General features: G+C 57.3%; 1 protein-coding gene and 7 gene segments (V, D, J or C); all 8 read left to right on the plus strand.

Moving 5' to 3' along the window:
* The first annotated feature begins 83 nt into the window (after positions 1-83).
* On the plus strand, positions 84-1,866 carry LOC131568719 (immunoglobulin heavy variable 5-51-like). The segment is given in 4 exon segments: positions 84-135; positions 593-940; positions 1,047-1,186; positions 1,791-1,866. Coding segments are annotated over 4 exon segments (616 nt in total).
* Positions 1,867-2,795: 929 nt separating this feature from the next.
* On the plus strand, positions 2,796-4,671 carry LOC131568720 (T cell receptor alpha variable 1-2-like). The segment is given in 3 exon segments: positions 2,796-2,844; positions 3,687-3,982; positions 4,579-4,671. Coding segments are annotated over 3 exon segments (438 nt in total).
* A 2,241-nt stretch (positions 4,672-6,912) lies between these two features.
* Positions 6,913-8,717, plus strand: LOC131568721 (T cell receptor alpha variable 4-like). The segment is given in 4 exon segments: positions 6,913-6,964; positions 7,421-7,763; positions 7,857-7,992; positions 8,705-8,717. Coding segments are annotated over 4 exon segments (544 nt in total).
* Positions 8,718-9,600: 883 nt separating this feature from the next.
* LOC131568722 (T cell receptor alpha variable 1-2-like) lies at positions 9,601-11,502 on the plus strand. The segment is given in 3 exon segments: positions 9,601-9,649; positions 10,518-10,813; positions 11,410-11,502. Coding segments are annotated over 3 exon segments (438 nt in total).
* Positions 11,503-11,616: 114 nt separating this feature from the next.
* LOC131568723 (uncharacterized) lies at positions 11,617-13,205 on the plus strand. The gene is given in 5 exon segments (XM_058820809.1): positions 11,617-11,668; positions 12,126-12,418; positions 12,420-12,478; positions 12,562-12,799; positions 13,155-13,205. Coding segments are annotated over 5 exon segments (693 nt in total).
* Positions 13,206-14,333: 1,128 nt separating this feature from the next.
* LOC131568724 (T cell receptor alpha variable 1-2-like) lies at positions 14,334-16,208 on the plus strand. The segment is given in 3 exon segments: positions 14,334-14,382; positions 15,224-15,519; positions 16,116-16,208. Coding segments are annotated over 3 exon segments (438 nt in total).
* Positions 16,209-16,322: 114 nt separating this feature from the next.
* Positions 16,323-18,797, plus strand: LOC131568725 (immunoglobulin lambda variable 3-22-like). The segment is given in 4 exon segments: positions 16,323-16,374; positions 16,832-17,174; positions 17,280-17,396; positions 18,682-18,797. Coding segments are annotated over 4 exon segments (628 nt in total).
* A 214-nt stretch (positions 18,798-19,011) lies between these two features.
* On the plus strand, positions 19,012-20,888 carry LOC131568726 (T cell receptor alpha variable 1-2-like). The segment is given in 3 exon segments: positions 19,012-19,060; positions 19,903-20,198; positions 20,796-20,888. Coding segments are annotated over 3 exon segments (438 nt in total).
* The last annotated feature ends 59 nt before the right edge of the window (positions 20,889-20,947 follow it).

Genomic DNA, 20,947 nt, shown 5'->3' on the forward strand with positions numbered 1-20,947 from the left:
TGGGGCGGCGCAGAGGAGGCGGCACGGCCGCAGCAGAGCCGGGGCTCAGGGGCACAGCGAGGCTCGGCCGGCGGAGCGGCGGCATGCGGCGGGCTCGGGCCGCGGGGCTGCCGGCGCTGGTTGCGGTGCTGATCGGTGCGTGGGGATGGGCTGATCCCGCAGGTGTCCGGAGGCTGCCGTCCTGTCTGGCTTCTGCACAGGCCTCTCACTGAGAACTCTTCTCCCATTCATCCCTCCCTCTTCTCCATCCCAAACTTCTATTCTTTGCCAAAACCTGCACAAACGTTCCTTCTTTATAACACATAAAGTCAGTCCTTACCCCCTTCTAAAACTCTCCTTGTCTTTTTGCTCCTGCTCTCACATCCTCCTGTTCTCCCGTGGCTCTCCTAATCCTTCCGTCATTCACACATTCATCGCCACACAAGCGATTAATGCACAATTCCATTCCTACATATCTCCATGACATCTTCTGGGAACCGTTATCCTCCTCATCTCTCTGTGTTCCTGGCTGCTTTTGCGGGCTTTGTTCTGGGGATTGGCAGAGCTGGGTAGAAAGTAGGAGTTAAAGTTGATCCTTTTGTCTCCCTGGCAGTGGCTGCGGTCAGAGCCCAGGTACATCAGGAGCCATTCCTGGAGACCACCGAGGGCACCGGCATCAACATCACCTGCTCACATCCCAAAATCCAGACCAATGATTGGATCCAGTGGTACCGTCAGCTCCCTGGCCAAGGACCTGAACTCCTCGCACTCACTATGAAAGAGTCCAAAGAGCTGCCGGGCAGTGCAGGACAGCTGTCGGTGTCGGCAGATCGGCGTTCGAGCCGGCTGTGGCTCGCTGAGCCCCGGCGCGGGGACGCGGCCGTGTATTACTGCGCGCTGGGGGCCACGGGCAGAGGAGCCGGGGCTGCGGCCGGGCACGAACCGCCGCGGGCGGGGCCGGGCGGGGCCAGCAGGGGGCGCTGCCGCTCCGCCCGCCGGGGCCGCCGAGCCCCGCTCGTCCCGGGCTGCCGGGCCGGGGCCGCCACCGGAACCGACACCGGCACCAGAACCGACACCGGCACCGGCAACGGCAATGGGACCGACAGCAGCACCGGCAATGGACATTGCTACCGATCACCAATGGGACCGGGATCGACACCACGATCGACACCGGCACCGTCATTGACCCGAGCGGGGCCAGCAGGGGGCGCTGCCGCTCCGCCCGCCGCCCCCAGGGCCGCGCCCCCGCAGCTCCTTCCCCTGCCCCGAGCCCGCGGCATCGACACCGCACAGCCCCGCACAGCCCCAAACACGCCTCCAACACGCCTCACAACCGCACACAACCTGCGCTCACACAGTCCCCACACACAGACCGGCCTCTCCTCCGGCTGCTCCTTGAGAGCACCAGGGCTGGGAGCACAGCCGACGGGCACAGAGGGGCTAATTTATGGAGATCTGTCAGGTCACTAAGTCAGTGCCTGAGAGGTGTATGCATTGAGATGACAAAGAAATCTCTGTCTCTGCAAAAATGTCTCTGCTCCATAATGCAAGTTGCATTCTCACCTGGCTGTGTAAGGCAGACGTATTTTAATGACAACTTAGGATGGAATTCACCTCTCTATATTTTGTTGTCATTCTCAGATGTCCAAAAACATCCATGGATGTGCATTCAGCATCTTCCTGACAGAGTACAACACCCGGGAGGGAAAACAATAAATCGGTTTGAGCAGAGGAGCATTTCATATCATTGATGGGCTTGCTTATACCCACCCTCCCCCTGAACTCGATTTGCCCCTCTCCCTTCACTTAAGTAACCTGTCAAACATCCAGAAGAACAAATGCCACGATTTATCAGCGCTGCAAGTGCTGCAGGCAGACAACGCTTGAAAGACTGAAGTCCACTTGAAGTTTCCCCCCAGAGAGTTGCTCTAGATACCCCGTTTCCTCTGAGGACAGGAGCCTTTCAGCATCTACAGAAACTCCTTGGTCTGAGCAAGTTCAGCCGAGGCCACAGTCAGGGCATGTGAAAGCTGAGAGTGTCTGGTTCCCTAAGGCTCTCATCAGGACCATTTTCCTTTCCAAGGAAAGGATAAAGAAAAGGCAAAGTGATGAACAAAGTACACAATGAGACCAATCTGGCAGTAGGTGATAAGGGGAGAAAGAGAGAGCTCAGAGCTCTCCAGCTCCTAATTGATTGGGCATTAGGAAAGGGCTGTGAATTGGCTCAGGCTGAGCTTTGTCAGCGACAAGAAGGGACAAGAGGAACATGAGGATAACGGAGGTTTGAGGGGGTCTATTGGGTTTGGGAACACCCACCTAGGAATGCTTGTGAGCCTGTGCAGCCAAGAGCCATGGTGTTTTCCAAGACCCATCTGAATCTGGAGATTAGCAGTGACTCCACAGAGCTGAGGACACCTCAGGGAGGTGAGAAACCTCAGCAGGGAAGAAACGCCTGAGATCCCAAATGCCCAGGCCTGGGTGTGCAGCAGAGCTGCCCATTGCAGCTGCGGAGCTGAGGACTCCACTGCGAGCTGAGCAGGAACAGCCCCTTCCCATCACTGATGCCCCAGGGGCACGGAATGCTCACAATGCCAATGGCTGAGGGAGCCTCGGGGGCTGCTGCTGGAGGAGCCAGAAACGCACAAGGAGCATTTCAGGCAGGCAAGGACAGGCCATGGCTCCGCCTGCTCCCGCCGCTGCTCCCTTTGCTCCCGCCGAGCGTCGTTTCCGCAGCTCTGTTCTCTCGGGGCTGGGACCTCCTTCCTGCCTCTGCCTCGCTCAGCAAACACTTGGTCACTCAGCAGCTGGGTCTCGGCATGCAGCTCGCATATCTCATCCTCACCGTCTTCCTGGGACAGCTCCTGGGTAAGTCCTGGCTTTCCCCAAGCCTCCCTTCTTTTTCCTTTCCCCAGGAAATCCTCAGCAGCTTTATCAAGCTCGTATGAGGAAATATCAATCAATATAAGGAAAAGGCTGAGCATAATCTGCGTCTCTTTGTGGTTTTGCAAGTGTTTCCTGAAGAAGCTCCTTGGTTTGTAAAGGAAAAGGGAAACGAGAGAAGTGAAACCTCAGACTTCTCTGTCTCTTTTCTCACCTTCAATCCATCTGCCTCTGCCTCTCTCTTCTCATCCTACTGCAGTAACTTCAAGAGATCTCAGCTGTCTCTACAACCGAGCACTCTTCCCATTTTGATCTAAATTCCCACATTCTGCCTAACCTGCCCCGGGCACCTCACCGATTATCATGCCATTACATTGTCAGGGTGTTCCATTCTGCCTCCAGGCTGACACAGCTCTGCCACAGCTCCCCGTGTTCGCTGCCATGGACACAACCTGGGCTCCCTCTTCCCAAGCTCAGCTTTGTGTGTGCTCAGGAGCTTTCAGGCATGACAGCGATGGGGAAAGCTGCATGAACCTTTCTGCTGTACCTCGCTGGGCACCTCAGGCAGCTGGAGGGATGCTGGTTCCAGCACACAACGTTCAGGCATGGCAGCCTGTTCCCTGGTCCTTTAAGCAGATGGAGCAGGAGCAGGGAGAGAGCCCAGCTCTCCTTTTGCTGATGCAGAGCAGAGAGCTCCGAACTCCTGCCCAAAATCTCTCAGAACTCTGCTACAAGGCAGGAGCTTTCTCCACCAGGGTTTTCCAGCCACTTCCATTTGCTTCCCATTGTCTTTCCCCGTGGATCTGCTCACCATCATTTTCTTCCAGGCACCACGGGGCAGGACACGGTCACCCAGGAACATGGACCAGTCTTGGTGAAGCAGGGACACCCCTTCCACACCACCTGCACATACCACACCAGTTATTTTACTGGCTTGCTGTGGTACCAGCTGAGGAAAGGCCAAGCCCCAGAGCTGATCTCCTATCAAGCAGGGACTGGCCCCAAGCGCAGCGGCCGTTTCACCACGCAGCTGAACACCACGGGCAAATCCAGTGTCCTGCAGCTGGAGGAAGTGGAGCTCTCTGACTCTGCCTTGTACCTCTGTGCTCTGCAAGACACCCTGGTGCAGGGAGCTTCCTCAGCTGCGCAACAACCCAGGGCAGGGAGGGGACGTGTCAGTGCAAGGCTGAGCTTGGGAAAGGGACTCTGATCTCACCCTGATGCTCACCAGCATTTTCATCCACATGTGTCTACAATGGTCTGATGGTTTTTGTAGCATCCATCCTAGCACTTCCCTTAGGAAAAAAGTTTTGGACTATTTTGACTCATTTCCATATTGTGTAGTCTCTACGGAAAGAAAAATACCCGCTGTCCTTGGCTGGGACCTTATCCTTCCACACTCCAGCCCTGCTGCTTTTGGCCCTACGTGTCCTCAGCAGAGCCCAGGGCTGGTTTTGTGTCCCTGCCTTCTGTGCTCACGGAGCAGCCCCGTTTGCAGGGATACACGTGAAGCACGGATTTTTCTGTGGCTCCACACTGTTGAGGATGGCCCTGGGTCTGTCCGTGTGTGTCCCTGACCGGGAGGGATTTCCTGACCATGCCAGGGACACCGAGCACTGACCAGCACAGAGCAACAGCAGCTGCCCAGGCTCACAAACAGCGTGAGCAGGGCCGGCAGCCGCCCAATGCAGGTGTGTGCAGGGTGGATCTGCTTCCCAGGCGGTGTCGCTGCTGTGTGCGATGGGACACAGCTGTCCCTTGTCCCTGGCCGTGCCAAAGGTCGTTGTGTCGCTGCTTGTGCCGGTGCCGTGAGAGGCGGGGGCTGAGGCGGCCGGGGCGGAGCTGGGGCGGCGCAGAGGAGGCGGCACGGCCGCAGCAGAGCCGGGGCTCAGGGGCACAGCGAGGCTCGGCCGGCGGAGCGGCGGCATGCGGCGGGCTCGGGCCGCGGGGCTGCCGGCGCTGGTTGCGGTGCTGATCGGTGCGTGGGGCTGGAGTGATCCCGCAGGTGCCCGGAGGCTGCCGTCCTGCCTGGCTTCTGCACAGACCTCTCACCGAGAACTCTTCTCCCATTCATCCCTCGCTCTTCTCCATACTAAACTTTTATTCTGTCCCAAAACCTTCACAAACATTCCATCTTTATAACTGCTGAAGTCAGTTCTTACCCCTTGTTAATTTTCTTCATGTCTTTTTGTGCTTTCTCCCACAACCTCCCGTTCTCCCGTGGCTCTGCTAATCCTTCTGTCATTCACGCATTCATCTCTGCACATGCGATTAATGGACACTTCCATTCCTGCATATCTCCGTGACATCCTCTGGGAACTGTTTTCCTCCTCATCTCTCTGTGTTCCTGGCTGCTTCTGCGGGCGGTGTTCTGTGGATTAGCAGAGCTAGGTAGAACGTAGGAGTTGAGGTTTTTTGTTTTTCTTTCCCTGACAGTGCCTTTGGTCAAAGCCCAGTTGAAGCAAGACCCATTCCTGCAGACCACGGATGGCACCAGCATCACCATCAAGTGCTCACATCCCAATATCCGGACTGGCGATTTCATCCACTTTTACCGTCAGCTGCCTGGCCAAAGACCCGAACTCCTGGCAGTCACTGCAAAAGCTCCCAAGGCGGTGCGAGTCCCTAAAGGGCGTCTGACGGTGTCGGCAGATCGGAGTTCAAGCTCGCTGTGGCTCGCTGAGCCCCGGCGCGGGGACGCGGCCGTGTATTACTGCGCGCTGGGGGCCACGGGCAGAGGAGCCGGGGCTGCGGCCGGGCACGAACCGCCGCGGGCGGGGCCGGGCGGGGCCAGCAGGGGGCGCTGCCGCTCCGCCCGCCGGGGCCGCCGAGCCCCGCTCGTCCCGGGCTGCCGCCACCGGCACCTGCAATGGGACCGTGACCGATACCTGCACTGACACCGTAAATGAAGCCGACACCGGCAATGGGCATCAGCCCCGGCAATGGACATCAGATCCGACACCGCCAATGGGACCAGGACCAGCACCTGCACTTTCACCGGAACTGACAGCAACACCAGCAATGGACATCGGCAACGACACCGGCACTGGCAATGGACATCGGCACCAGCACTGACTCCAGAACCGACACTAACGCCAGCAATGGACATCAGTACCGACATCGGCACTGGCAATGGGACCAGCACTGACACCTGCACTGACACCAGAAACAACACCCACAACAGCAACGGATATCGGCACCAACAGCAGCACCGGCACCCATACCAGCAGCAACACCCCCTCCGGCAGTGACACTGACGCCGACACCGGCACCTTCAGCTTGGCGTCACGGACCAGGCTCAGCCCCTCTTCTCAGCCTGGGCTGTGTCCGGCTGAGCTCCGCACGGCAGCAAACAGCCCCGCCAGACCACATCTCCATGTCCACACTGTGAAAAACGCCAATCACTTGTTTTTAAGATTTTAAATGTTTAATAATAATAAAATGGATATTAAAAAAGAGCAACACAACAAAAACTTTGCCCGGGGCTTGGCTGGGACCTTGTCCTTCCACACTATGCTCCTGCCCTGCTGCATCTGGCACCGTGTGGCCTTAACAAAGCCAACAGCTGATATCACTACTTGGTGTGTTCCTGCCTTGTGAGCTGCTGGAGCAGCCCCATTTGCAGGGACACATGAGAAACACAGATTTCTGTATGACTGCACACAAACATTTGTGTCTGTCCGTGTGTGGCCCTCGTCGGGAGGGAATGTCCTGACCATGCCAGGGACACCAAGCACTGCCCTGGCCCTGAATAGCACAGAGCAGCAGCTGCCCAGGCTCACAAACAGCGTGAGCGGGGCCGGCAGCCGCCCAATGCAGGTGTGTGCAGGGTGGATCTGCTTCCCAGGCGGTGTCGCTGCTGTGTGCGATGGGACACAGCTGTCCCTTGTCCCTGGCCGTGCCAAAGGCCCCTGTGTCGCTGCTTGTGCCGGTGCCGTGAGAGGCGGGGCAGAGGCGGCCGGGGCGGAGCTGGGGCGGCGCAGAGGAGGCGGCGCGGCCGCAGCAGAGCCGGGGCTCAGGGGCACAGCGAGGCTCGGCCGGCGGAGCGGCGGCATGCGGCGGGCTCGGGCCGCGGGGCTGGCGGCGCTGGCCTTGCTGCTAATCGGTGCGTGGGGATGGGGTGATCCCGTAGGTGCCCGGAGGCTGCCGTCCTGTCTGGCTTCTGCACAGACCTCTCACTGACAACTCTTCTCCATTCATCCCTCCCTCTTCTCCATCCTAAACTTTTAATCTGTCCCAAAACCTGCACAAACCTTCCTTCTTTATAACACATAAAGTCAGTCCTTACCCCCTTCTAATACTCTCCTTGTCTTTTTGTGCCTTCTCTCACATCCTCCTGTTCTCCCGTGGCTCTCCTAATCCTTCTGTCATTCACACATTCATGTCCCCACAAGCGATTAATGCACACTTCCATTCCTACGTATCTCCATGACATCTTCTGAGAACCGTTATCCTCCTCATCTCTCTGTGTTCCTGGCTGCTTTTGCGGTCTTTATTCTGGGGATTGGCAGAGGTGGGTAGAAAGTAGGAGTTAAAGTTGATCCTTTTGTCTCCCTGGCAGTGGCTGCAGTCAGAGCCCAGGTACATCAGGAGCCATTCCTGGAGACCACCGAGGGCACCGGCATCAACATCACCTGCTCACATCCCAAAATCCAGCCCCGTGATTGGATCCAGTGGTACAGTTTGCTCCCAGGCCAAGGACCTGAACTCCTCGCACTCACTCTGAAAGATACCAAAGAGCTGTCGGACATTGCAGGATCGCTGTCGGTGTCGGCAGATCGGAGTTCGAGCCGGCTGTGGCTCGCTGAGCCCCGGCGCGGGGACGCGGCCGTGTATTACTGCGCGCTGGGGGCCACGGGCAGAGGAGCCGGGGCTGCGGCCGGGCACGAACCGCCGCGGGCGGGGCCGGGCGGGGCCAGCAGGGGGCGCTGCCGCTCCGCCCGCCGGGGCCGCCGAGCCTCGCTCGTCCCGGGCTGCCGGGCCGGGGCCGCCACCAGAACCGAACACAGGCACCGGCACTGGGACCGGCACAGACACCGGCAATGGATATCGGTACCGATCCCCCAATGGGACCGGGACCGACACCACCATCGACACTGGCACCGTCATTGACCCGAGCGGGGCCAGCAGGGGGCGCTGCCGCTCCGCCCGCCGGGCTCCCGGCCCCCGCCTCCGCAGCTTCTTCCTCTGCCCCGAGCCCGCAGCACCGACACCCCACAGCCCCGCACGGCCCCAAACACGCCTCACAACCAGCCCACAACCTGCGCTAACACTGTCCCCGAACACAGTCTGGCCCAGCTCCGGCTGCACCTTGAGAGCACCAGGGCTGGGAGCTGACAAAGCAGCACAACCGACGGGCACACAAGGGCTAATCCCTGGAGTGCTGTCAGGTCAGTAGGTCAGTCCCTGAGAGGTGTTTGCATTGAGGTGACAAAGAAATCTCTGTCTCTGCAGAAATGTCTCGGTGCCACAATGCAAGCTGAATTCTCACCTGGCTGTGTAAGGCAGGTGCACTTTTAATGCCGCCGGAGGATGGAATTCACTTCTCTACATTTTGGTCTCATTCTCAGATGTCCACAAACATCTATGGATGTGCACTCAGCATCTTCCTGAAAGAGCAGAACATCCGAGAGGGAAAATAATAAATCGGTTGGAGTAGAGGAGTATTTAAAATCTCCTGAGGACACTATCACTCTCACCAGTCCCCCAGAACTGATTAATCCCCTTCCCTTCACACCGGTAACATCTCATATATACGTAAAAGAAAATGCCAAGAATTAGCAGTGCTGCAAGTGTTGCAGGGAGACACTTGACAGACTGAGCTCCACATGATGTTTCCCCCCAGAGACAAGCTCTAGAGACCCCATTTCCTTTGGGGACAGGAGCCTTTCAGCATCTACAGAAACTGCTTGGGCTGAGCAAGTTCAGCTGAGGCCACAGTCAGGGCATGTGAAAGGCGAGTGTCTGGTTCTCTAAGGCTCACATCAGGACCATTTTCATTTCCAAGGGAAGAACAAGGAAAAGGGAAAGTGATGAACAAAGCACACAATGAGACCAATCTGGCAGTAGGTGATAAAGGGAGAAAGAGAGAGCTCAGAGCTCTCCAACTTCTAATTGATGGGCCATTAGGAAAGGGCTGTGAATTGGCTCAGGCAGAGCCTTATCACTGACAAGAAGGGACAAGAGGAACATGAGGATAATGGAGGTTTGAGGGGGTCTTGTGGGGTTAGGGAGCACCCATCAAGGAATGCTTGTGAGGCTGTGCAGCCTCCAGCCATGGGGCTCTCCAACACCCATCAGGATCTGGAGATTAGCAGTGACCCCAGGGAGCAGAGGACACCTCAGAAAGGTGAGAAACCTCAGCGGGGAAGAAGCCCCTGAGCTCCTAAATACCCAGCCCTGGGTGTGCAGCAGAGCTGCCCATTGCAGCTGCGGAGCTGAGGACTCCACTGCGAGCTGAGCAGGAACAGCCCCTTCCCATCACTGATGCCCCAGGGGCACGGAATGCTCTCAATGCCAATGGCTGAGGGAGCCTCGGGGGCTGCTGCTGGAGGAGCCAGAAACGCACAAGGAGCATTTCAGGCAGGCACGGACAGGCCATGGCTCCGCCTGCTCCCGCCGCTGCTCCCTTTGCTCCCGCCGAGCGTCGTTTCCGCAGCTCTGTTCTCTCGGGGCTGGGACCTCCTTCCTGCCTCTGCCTCGCTCAGCAAACACTTGGTCACTCAGCAGCTGGGTCTCGGCATGCAGCTCGCATATCTCATCCTCACCGTCTTCCTGGGACAGCTCCTGGGTAAGTCCTGGCTTTTCCCCAACGCTCCCGTGCTCTTCTTCTTCTTCTTCCGCCCAGGATATCCTCAAAAGCCAAATCAGGACCATGGGGGAAACGGCATTGAATAAAAGGGGAAAGACCTTGAATAAAGGGAAAAGGAAAATCTGCTTTTCTGTGCGGTTTTGCAAGTGTTTCCTGAAAAAGCTCCTTGGTTTGTAAAGGAAAAGGGAAACGAGAGAAGTGAAACCTCAGTCCTTTCTATGTTATTTCTCTCACCTTCAATCCATCTGCCTCTAACTCTCTCTTCTCATCCTCCTGCAGTTGCTTCAGGAGATCTCAGCTGTCCCTACAACCGAGCACTCTTCCCATTTCGATCTAAATTCCCAAATTCTTTCTAATCTGCCCCGGGCACCTCAGAGATTTTCATGCCATTACATTATCAGGGTTTTCCATTCTGCCTCCAGGCTGACACAGCTCTGCCACAGCTCCCCGTGTTCGCTGCCATGGACACAACCTGGGCTCCCTCTTCCCAAGCTCAGCTTTGTGTGTGCTCAGGAGCTTTCAGGCATGACAGCGATGGGGAAAGCTGCATGAACCTTTCTGCTGTACCTCGCTGGGCACCTCAGGCAGCTGGAGGGATGCTGGTTCCAGCACACAACGTTCAGGCATGGCAGCCTGTTCCCTGGTCCTTTAAGCAGATGGAGCAGGAGCAGGGAGAGAGCCCAGCTCTCCTTTTGCTGATGCAGAGCAGAGAGCTCCGAACTCCTGCCCAAAATCTCTCAGAACTCTGCTACAAGGCAGGAGCTTTCTCCACCAGGGTTTTCCAGCCACTTCCATTTGCTTCCCATTGTCTTTCCCCGTGGATCTGCTCACCATCATTTTCTTCCAGGCACCACGGGGCAGGACACGGTCACCCAGGAACATGGACCAGTCTTGGTGAAGCAGGGACACCCCTTCCACACCACCTGCACATACCACACCAGTTATTTTACTGGCTTGCTGTGGTACCAGCTGAGGAAAGGCCAAGCCCCAGAGCTGATCTCCTATCAAGCAGGGACTGGCCCCAAGCGCAGCGGCCGTTTCACCACGCAGCTGAACACCACGGGCAAATCCAGTGTCCTGCAGCTGGAGGAAGTGGAGCTCTCTGACTCTGCCTTGTACCTCTGTGCTCTGCAAGACACCCTGGTGCAGGGAGCTTCCTCAGCTGCGCAACAACCCAGGGCAGGGAGGGGACGTGTCAGTGCAAGGCTGAGCTTGGGAAAGGGACTCTGATCTCACCCTGATGCTCACCAGAATTTTCATCCACATGTGTCTACAATGGTCTGATGGTTTTTGTAGCATCCATCCTAGCATTTCCCTTAGGAAAAAAGTTTTGGACTATTTTGACTCATTTCCATATTGTGTAATCTCTACGGAAAGAAAAATACCCGCTGTCCTTGGCTGGGACCTTATCCTTCCACACTCCAGCCCTGCTGCTTTTGGCCCTACGTGTCCTCAGCAGAGCCCAGGGCTGGTTTTGTGTCCCTGCCTTCTGTGCTCACGGAGCAGCCCCGTTTGCAGGGACACACGTGAAGCACGGATTTTTCTGTGGCTCCACACTGTTGAGGATGGCCCTGGGTCTGTCCGTGTGTGTCCCTGACCGGGAGGGATTTCCTGACCATGCCAGGGACACCGAGCACTGACCAGCACAGAGCAACAGCAGCTGCCCAGGCTCACAAACAGCGTGAGCAGGGCCGGCAGCCGCCCAATGCAGGTGTGTGCAGGGTGGATCTGCTTCCCAGGCGGTGTCGCTGCTGTGTGCGATGGGACACAGCTGTCCCGTGTCCCTGGCCGTGCCAAAGGTCGTTGTGTCGCTGCTTGTGCCGGTGCCGTGAGAGGCGGGGGCTGAGGCGGCCGGGGCGGAGCTGGGGCGGCGCAGAGGAGGCGGCACGGCCGCAGCAGAGCCGGGGCTCAGGGGCACAGCGAGGCTCGGCCGGCGGAGCGGCGGCATGCGGCGGGCTCGGGCCGCGGGGCTGCCGGCGCTGGTTGCGGTGCTGATCGGTGCGTGGGGAGGGAGTGATCCCGCAGGTGCCCGGAGGCTGCCGTCCTGCCTGGCTTCTGCACAGACCTCTCACCGAGAACTCTTCTCCCATTCATCCCTCGCTCTTCTCCATACTAAACTTTTATTCTGTCCCAAAACCTTCACAAACATTCCTTCTTTATAAGTCATGAAATCAGTCCTTACCCCTTTTTAATTGTCTTCTTGTCTTTTTGTGCTTTCTTCCATATCCTCCCCTTCTCCCGTGGCTCTGCTAATCCTTCTGTCATTAAATCACTCATCTTCCACAAACCATTCATGGACAATTCCATTCCTACATATCTCCATGGCATTCTCTGGGAACTGTTTTCCTCCTCATCTCTCTCTGTTCCTGATAGCTTCTGCGGGCTTAGTTCGGGGGATTGGCAGAGGTGGTTAGAAAATAGGAGTTGAAGTTTGTTTTTTTTCTTTCTCTGGTAGTGGCTGCGTCCAGAGCCCAAGTACAGCAGGAGCCATTTCTGGAGACCACCGAGGGCACCGGCATCAACATCACCTGCTCACATGCCAAAATCCAACCCACTGACTGGATCCAGTGGTACCGTCAGCTCCCTGGCCAAGGACCTGAACTCCTCGCACTCACTCTTAAAGATACCAAAGAGCTGCCGGGCAGTGCAGGACAGCTGTCGGTGTCGGCTGATCGGCGTTCGAGCTGGCTGTGGCTCGCTGAGCCCCGGCGCGGGGACGCGGCCGTGTATTACTGCGCGCTGGGGGCCACGGGCAGAGGAGCCGGGGCTGCGGCCGGGCACGAACCGCCGCGGGCGGGGCCGGGCGGGGCCAGCAGGGGGCGCTGCCGCTCCGCCCGCCGGGGCCGCCGAGCCCCGCTCGTCCCGGGCTGCCGGGCCGGGGCCGCCACCAGAACCGACACCGGCACCACAACCGACACCGATAACGGCAACGGCAATGGGGCCGATTCCAGCACCGACACCAGCATCGGCAATGGACATTGCTACCGATCACGCAATGGGCCCGGGACCGACACCATGGACACCACAACCGTCATTGACCGGAGCGGGGCCAGCAGGGGGCGCTGCCGCTCCGCCCGCCGGGCTCCCGAGCCGCCCCTCCGCAGCTCCTTCTTCTGCCCCGAGCCCGCAGCACCGACACCGCACAGCCCCGCCCATCCCAAAACAGGCCTCCAACCCGCACACAACCTGCGCTCACACTGTCCCCACACACAGACCGGACTCTCCTCCGGCTGCTCCTTGAGAGCACCAGGGCTGGGAGCACAGCCGACGGGCACACAAGGGCTAATTTATGGAGATCTGTCAGGTCACTAAGTCAGTTCCTGAGAGGTGTTTGCATTGAGGTGACAAAGAAATCTCTGTCTCTGCACAAATGTCTCGGTTCCACACTGCAAGCTGAATTCTCTCCTGGCTGTGTAAGGCAGCTGTACTTTTAATGCCACCAGAGGATGGAATTTACCTCTCTATATTTTGCTCTCATCCTCAGATGTCCACAGACATCCATGGATGTGCATTCAGCACGTTCCTGAAAAAGTAGAACATCCGAGAGGGAAAACAATAAATCGGTTGGAGTACAGGAGCATTTCAAATCTCCTGACGACACTATCACACTCACCAGTCCCCCAAAACTGATTCATCCCCCTTCCCTTCACACCGGTAACATCTCATATATAAGTAAAAGAAAATGCCAGGGATTAGCAGAGCTGCAAGTTTTGCAGGGTGACAACTCTTGAAAGACTGAAGTCCACTTGATGTTTCCCCCCAGAGAGTTGCTCTAGAGACCCCATTTCCTCTGAGGACAGGAGCCTTTCAGCATCTTCAGACACTCCTTGGTCTGAGCAAGTTCAGACGAGCCCACAATCAGGGCATGTGAAAGTTGAGAGTGTCTGGTTCCCTAAGGCTCACATCAGGACCATTTTCCTTTGACAAGGAAAGGATAAAGAAAAGGCAAAGTGATGAACAAAGCACACAATGAGGCCAATCTGGCAGTAGGTGATAAGGGGACAAAGAGAGAGCTCAGAGCTCTCCAGCTTCTAATTGATGGGCCATTAGGAAACTGCTGTGAATTGGCACAGGCTGAGCTTTGTCAGCGACAGGAAGGGACAAGAGGAACATGAGGATAACGGAGGTTTGAGAGGGTCTTGTGGGGTTAAGGGAGCACCCACCAAGGAATGCGTGTGAGGCTGTGCAGCCTCCAGCCATGGGGCTCTCCAACACCCATCAGGATCTGGAGATTAGCAGTGACCCCAGGGAGCAGAGGACACCTCAGAAAGGTGAGAAACCTCAGCGGGGAAGAAACGCCTGAGATCCCAAATGCCCAGGCCTGGGTGTGCAGCAGAGCTGCCCATTGCAGCTGCGGAGCTGAGGACTCCACTGCGAGCTGAGCAGGAACAGCCCCTTCCCATCACTGATGCCCCAGGGGCACGGAATGCTCTCAATGCCAATGGCTGAGGGAGCCTCGGGGGCTGCTGCTGGAGGAGACAGAAACGCACAAGGAGCATTTCAGGCAGGCAAGGACAGGCCATGGCTCCGCCTGCTCCCGCCGCTGCTCCCTTTGCTCCCGCCGAGCGTCGTTTCCGCAGCTCTGTTCTCTCGGGGCTGGGACCTCCTTCCTGCCTCTGCCTCGCTCAGCAAACACTTGGTCACTCAGCAGCTGGGTCTCGGCATGCAGCTCGCATATCTCATCCTCACCGTCTTCCTGGGACAGCTCCTGGGTAAGTCCTGGCTTCTTACAAGGCGTACCTGAACTACTACTTCTTCTTCCACCAACGATATCCTCAAAAACCAAATCAGGACCATGGGAGAAATGGCAGTGAATAAAGGGAAAAGGCTGAGAATAATCTGCATCTCTTTGTGGTTTTGCAAGTGTTTCCTGAAGAAGCTATTCAATTTGTAAAAGGAATGGGAAGAGAGAGAAAACTCAGTCCTTTCTATGTTATTTCTCTCACCTTCAACCCATCTGCCTCTCTCTTCTCATCCTCCTGCAGTCACTTCAAGAGATCTCAGCTGTCTCTTCAATCGAGCACTCTTCCCATTTTGATCTAAATTCCCACATTCTGCCTAAACTGCCCCGAGCACCTCACATATTTTTATGCCATTACATTGTCAGGGTGTTCCATTCTGGTTCCAGGCTGACACAGCTCTGCCACAGCTCCCCGTGTTCGCTGCCATGGACACAACCAGGGCTCCCTCTTCCCAAGCTCAGCTTTGTGTGCGCTCAAGAGCTTTCAGGCATGACAGCGATGGGGAAAGCTGCATGAACCTTTCTGCTGTACCTCGCTGGGCACCTCAGGCAGCTGGAGGGATGCTGGTTCCAGCACACAACGTTCAGGCATGGCAGCCTGTTCCCTGGTCCTTTAAGCAGAGGGGGCAGGAGCAGGGACAGAGCCCAGCTCTCCTTTTGCTGATGCAGAGCAGAGAGCTCCGAACTCCTGCCCAAAATCTCTCAGGACTCTGCTCCAATGCAGGAGCTTTCTCCACCAGGGTTTTCCATCCACTTCCATTTGCTTCCCATTGTCCTTCCCTGTGGAGCTGCTCACCATCACTTTCTTCCAGGCACCACGGGGCAGGACACGGTCACCCAGGAACATGGACCAGTCTTGGTGAAGCAGGGACACCCCTTCCACACCATCTGCAAATACCACACCAGTGGTTTTACTGCCTTGCTGTGGTACCAGCTGAGGAATGGCCAAGCCCCAGAGATGATCTCCTATCAAGCAGGGGCTGGCCCCAAGCGCAGCGGCCGTTTCACCACGCAGCTGAACACCACGAGCAAATCCAGTGTCCTGCAGCTGGAGGAAGTGGAGCTCTCTGACTCTGCCTTGTACCTCTGTGCTGTGCAAGACACCCTGGTGCAGGGAGCTTCCTCAGCTGCGCAACAACCCAGGGCAGGGAGGGGATGTGTCAGTGCAAGGCTGAGCTTGGGAAAGGGACTCTGATCTCACCATGATGCTCACCAGCATTTTCATCCACATGTGTCTACAATGGTCTGATGGTTTTTGGAGTATCCATCCTAGCATTTCCCTTAGGAAAAAAATTTGGACTATTTTGACTCATTTTCATATTGTGTAGTCTCTACGGAAAGAAAAATACCCGCTGTCCTTGGCTGGGACCTTGTCCTTCCACACTCCAGCCCTGCTGCTTTTGGCCCCACGTGTCCTCAGCAGAGCCCAGGGCTGGTTTTGTGTCCCTGCCTTCTGTGCTCACGGAGCAGCCCCGTTTGCAGGGACACATGTGAAGCACGGATTTGTCTGTGGCTCCACATGGGGTAGCACGGCTCTGGGCCTGTCCGTGTGTGTCCCTGACCGGGAGGGAATGTCCTGACCATGCCAGGGACACCGAGCACTGACCAGCACAGAACAGCAGAAGCTGCCCAGGCTCACAAACAGCGTGAGCGGGGCCGGCAGCCGCCCAATGCAGGTGTGTGCAGGGTGGGTCTGCTTCCCAGGCGGTGTCGCTGCTGTGTGCGATGGGACACAGCTGTCCCTTGTCCCTGGCCGTGCCAAAGGCCCCTGTGTCGCTGGTTGTGCCGGTGCCGTGAGAGGCGGGGGCTGAGGCGGCCGGGGCGGAGCTGGGGCGGCGCAGAGGAGGCGGCACGGCCGCAGCAGAGCCGGGGCTCAGGGGCACAGCGAGGCTCGGCCGGCGGAGCGGCGGCATGCGGCGGGCTCGGGCCGCGGGGCTGGCGGCGCCGGCTGTGCTGCTGATCGGTGCGTGGGGATGGGCTGATCGCGCAGGTGCCCGGAGACCGCCACCCTGCCTGGCTTCTGCACAGACCTCTCACTGACAACTCTTCTCCCATTCATCCCTCCCTCTTCTCCATCCCAAACTTCTATTCTGTCCCAAAACCTGCACAAACATTCCGACTTTATAACACATAAAGTCAGTCCTTACCCCCTTCTAATACTCTCCTTGTCTTTTTGCGCCTTCTCTCACACCCTCCTGTTCTCCCGTGGCTCTCCTAATCCTTCTGTCATTCACACATTCATGTCCCCACAAGCGATTAATGCACACTTCCATTCCTACGTATCTCCATGACATCTTCTGGGAACCGTTATCCTCCTCATCTCTCTGTGTTCCTGGCTGCTTTTGCGGGCTTTATTCTGGGGATTGGCAGAGGTGGGTAGAAAGTAGGAGTTAAAGTTGATCCTTTTGTCTCCCTGGCAGTGGCTGCAGTCAGAGCCCAGGTACATCAGGAGCCCTTCCTGGACACCACCGAGGGCACCGGCATCAACATCACCTGCTCACATACCAAAATCCAGACCAATGATTGGATCCAGTGGTACCGTCAGGTCCCTGGCCAAGGACCTGAACTCCTCGCACTCACTCTGAAAGAGTCCAAAGAGCTGCCGGGCAGTGCAGGACAGCTGTCGGTGTCGGCAGATCGTCGTTCGAGCCGGCTGTGGCTCGCTGAGCCCCGGCGCGGGGACGCGGCCGTGTATTACTGCGCGCTGGGGGCCACGGGCAGAGGAGCCGGGGCTGCGGCCGGGCACGAACCGCCGCGGGCGGGGCCGGGCGGGGCCAGCAGGGGGCGCTGCCGCTCCGCCCGCCGGGGCCGCCGAGCCCCGCTCGTCCCGGGCTGCCGGGCCGGGACCGCCACCGGAACCGAACACAGGCACCGGCACTGGGACCGGCACCGACACCGGCAATGGACATCTGTACCGATCCCCCAATGGGACCGGGACCGACACCACCATCGACACCGGCACCGTCATTGACCGGAGCGGGGCCAGCAGGGGGCGCTGCCGCTCCGCCCGCCGGGCTCCCGGCCCGCGCCTCCGCAGCTTCTTCGTCTGCCCCGAGCCCGCAGCACCGACACCGCACAGCCCCGCACGGCCCCAAACACGCCGCACAACCCGCCCACAACCTGCGCTAACACTGTCCCCTAACACAGTCTGGCCCAGCTCCGGCTGCTCCTTGAGACCACCAGGGCCGGGAGCTGACAAAGCAGCACAACCGACGGGCACACAAGGGCTAATTCATGGATTGCTGTCAGGTCAGTAGGTCAGTCCCTGAGAGGTGTTTGCATTGAGGTGACAAAGAAATCTCTGTCTCTGCACAAATGTCTCGGTTCCACACTGCAAGCTGAATTCTCACCTGGCTGTGTAAGGCAGGTGCACTTTTAATGCCGCCGGAGGATGGAATTCACTTCTCTACATTTTGGTCTCATTCTCAGATGTCCACAAACATCTATGGATGTGCATTCAGCATCTTCCTGAAAGAGCAGAACATCCGAGAGGGAAAATAATAAATCGGTTGGAGTAGAGGAGTATTTAAAATCTCCTGAGGACACTATCACTCTCACCTGTCCCCCAGAACTGATTAATCCCCTTCCCTTCACACCGGTAACGTCTCATATATACGTAAAAGAAAATGCCAAGAATTAGCAGTGCTGCAAGTGTTGCAGGGAGACACTTGACAGACTGAGCTCCACATGATGTTCCCCCCCAGAGACATGCTCTAGACACCCCATTTCCTTTGGGGACAGGAGCCTTTCAGCATCTACAGAAACTCCTTGGGCTGAGCAAGTTCAGCTGAGGCCACAGTCAGGGCATGTGAACGGCGAGTGTCTGGTTCTCTAAGGCTCACATCAGGACCATTTTCATTTCCAAGGGAAGAACAAGGAAAAGGGAAAGTGATGAACAAAGCACACAATGAGACCCATCTGGCAGTAGGTGATAAGAGAAGAAAGAGAGAGCTCAGAGCTCTCCAGCTCCTAATTCATTGGGCAATAGGAAAGGGCTGTGAATTGGCTCAGGCTGAGCTTTGTCAGCGACAGGAAGGGACAAGAGGAACATGAGGATAATGGAGGTTTGAGGGGGTCTTGTGGGGTTAGGGAGCACCCACCTAGGAATGCTTGTGAGGCTGTGCAGCCTCCAGCCATGGGGCTCTCCAACACCCATCAGGATCTGGAGATTAGCAGTGACCCGACAGAGCTGAGGACACCTCAGGAAGGTGAGAAACCTCAGCGGGGAAGAAAGCCCTGAACTCCTCAATGCCCAGGCCTGGGTGTGCAGCAGAGCTGCCCATTGCAGCTGCGGAGCTGAGGACTCCACTGCGAGCTGAGCAGGAACAGCCCCTTCCCATCACTGATGCCCCAGGGGCACGGAATGCTCACAATGCCAATGGCTGAGGGAGCCTCGGGGGCTGCTGCTGGAGGAGCCAGAAACGCACAAGGAGCATTTCAGGCAGGCAAGGACAGGCCATGGCTCCGCCTGCTCCCGCCGCTGCTCCCTTTGCTCCCGCCGAGCGTCGTTTCCGCAGCTCTGTTCTCTCGGGGCTGGGACCTCCTTCCTGCCTCTGCCTCGCTCAGCAAACACTTGGTCACTCAGCAGCTGGGTCTCGGCATGCAGCTCGCATATCTCATCCTCACCGTCTTCCTGGGACAGCTCCTGGGTAAGTCCTGGCTTTCCCCAAGCCTCCCTTCTTTTTCCTTTCCCCAGGAAATCCTCAGCAGCTTTATCAAGCTCGTATGAGGAAATATCAATCAATATAAGGAAAAGGCTGAGCATAATCTGCGTCTCTTTGTGGTTTTGCAAGTGTTTCCTGAAGAAGCTCCTTGGTTTGTAAAGGAAAAGGGAAACGAGAGAATTGAAACCTCAGACTTCTCTGTCTCTTTTCTCACCTTCAATCCATCTGCCTCTGCCTCTCTCTTCTCATCCTACTGCAGTAACTTCAAGAGATCTCAGCTGTCTCTACAACCGAGCACTCTTCCCATTTCGATCTAAATTCCCACATTCTGCCTAACCTGCCCCGGGCACCTCACCGATTATCATGCCATTACATTGTCAGGGTGTTCCATTCTGCCTCCAGGCTGACACAGCTCTGCCACAGCTCCCCGTGTTCGCTGCCATGGACACAACCTGGGCTCCCTCTTCCCAAGCTCAGCTTTGTGTGTGCTCAGGAGCTTTCAGGCATGACAGCGATGGGGAAAGCTGCATGAACCTTTCTGCTGTACCTCGCTGGGCACCTCAGGCAGCTGGAGGGATGCTGTTTCCAGCACACAACGTTCAGGCATGGCAGCCTGTTTCCTGGTCCTTTAAGCAGATGGAGCAGGAGCAGGGACAGAGCCCAGCTCTCCTTTTGCTGATGCAGAGCAGAGAGCTCCGAATCCCTGCCCAAAATCTTTCAGGACTCTGCTCCAATGCAGGAGCTTTCTCCACCAGGGTTTTCCATCCACTTCCATTTACTTCCCATTGTCTTTCCCCGTGGAGCTGCTCACCATCACTTTCTTCCAGGCACCACGGGGCAGGACACGGTCACCCAGGAACATGGACCAGTCTTGGTGAAGCAGGGACACCCCTTCCACACCACCTGCAAATACCAAACCAGTTATTTTAATGGCTTGGTGTGGTACCAGCTGAGGAAAGGTCAAGCCCCAGAGCTGATCTCCTATCAAGCAGGGGCTGGCTCCAAGCGCAGCGGCCGTTTCACCACGCAGCTGAACACCACGGGCAAATCCAGTGTCCTGCAGCTGGAGGAAGTGGAGCTCTCTGACTCTGCCTTGTACCTCTGTGCTGTGCAAGACACCCTGGTGCAGGGAGCTTCCTCAGCTGCGCAACAACCCAGGGCAGGGAGGGGATGGGTCAGTGCAAGGCTGAGCTTGGGAAAGGGACTCTGATCTCACCCTGATGCTCACCAGCATTTTCATCCACATGTGTCTACAATGGTCTGATGGTTTTTGTAGCATCCATCCTAGCACTTCCCTTAGGAAAAAAGTTTTGGACTATTTTGACTCATTTCCATATTGTGTAGTCTCTACGGAAAGAAAAATACCCGCTGTCCTTGGCTGGGACCTTGTCCTTCCACACTCCAGCCCTGCTGCCCTTGGCCCCACATGTCCTCAGCAGAGCCCAGGGCTGGTTTTGTGTCCCTGCCTTGTGTGCTCACGGAGCAGCCCCGTTTGCAGGGACACACGTGAAGCACGGATTTTTCTGTGGCTCCACACTGTTGAGGATGGCCCTGGGTCTGTCCGTGTGTGTCCCTGACCGGGAGGGAATGTCCTGACCATGCCAGGGACACCGAGCACTGACCAGCACAGAGCAACAGCAGCTGCCCAGGCTCACAAACAGCGTGAGCAGGGCCGGCAGCCGCCCAATGCAGGTGTGTGCAGGGTGGATCTGCTTCCCAGGCGGTGTCGCTGCTGTGTGCGATGGGACACAGCTGTCCCGTGTCCCTGGCCGTGCCAAAGGTCGTTGTGTCGCTGCTTGTGCCGGTGCCGTGAGAGGCGGGGGCTGAGGCGGCCGGGGCGGAGCTGGGGCGGCGCAGAGGAGGCGGCACGGC

Source organism: Ammospiza caudacuta, chromosome 27 (assembly GCF_027887145.1).
Source record: "Ammospiza caudacuta isolate bAmmCau1 chromosome 27, bAmmCau1.pri, whole genome shotgun sequence".
Taxonomy (NCBI): Eukaryota; Metazoa; Chordata; class Aves; order Passeriformes; family Passerellidae; genus Ammospiza; species Ammospiza caudacuta.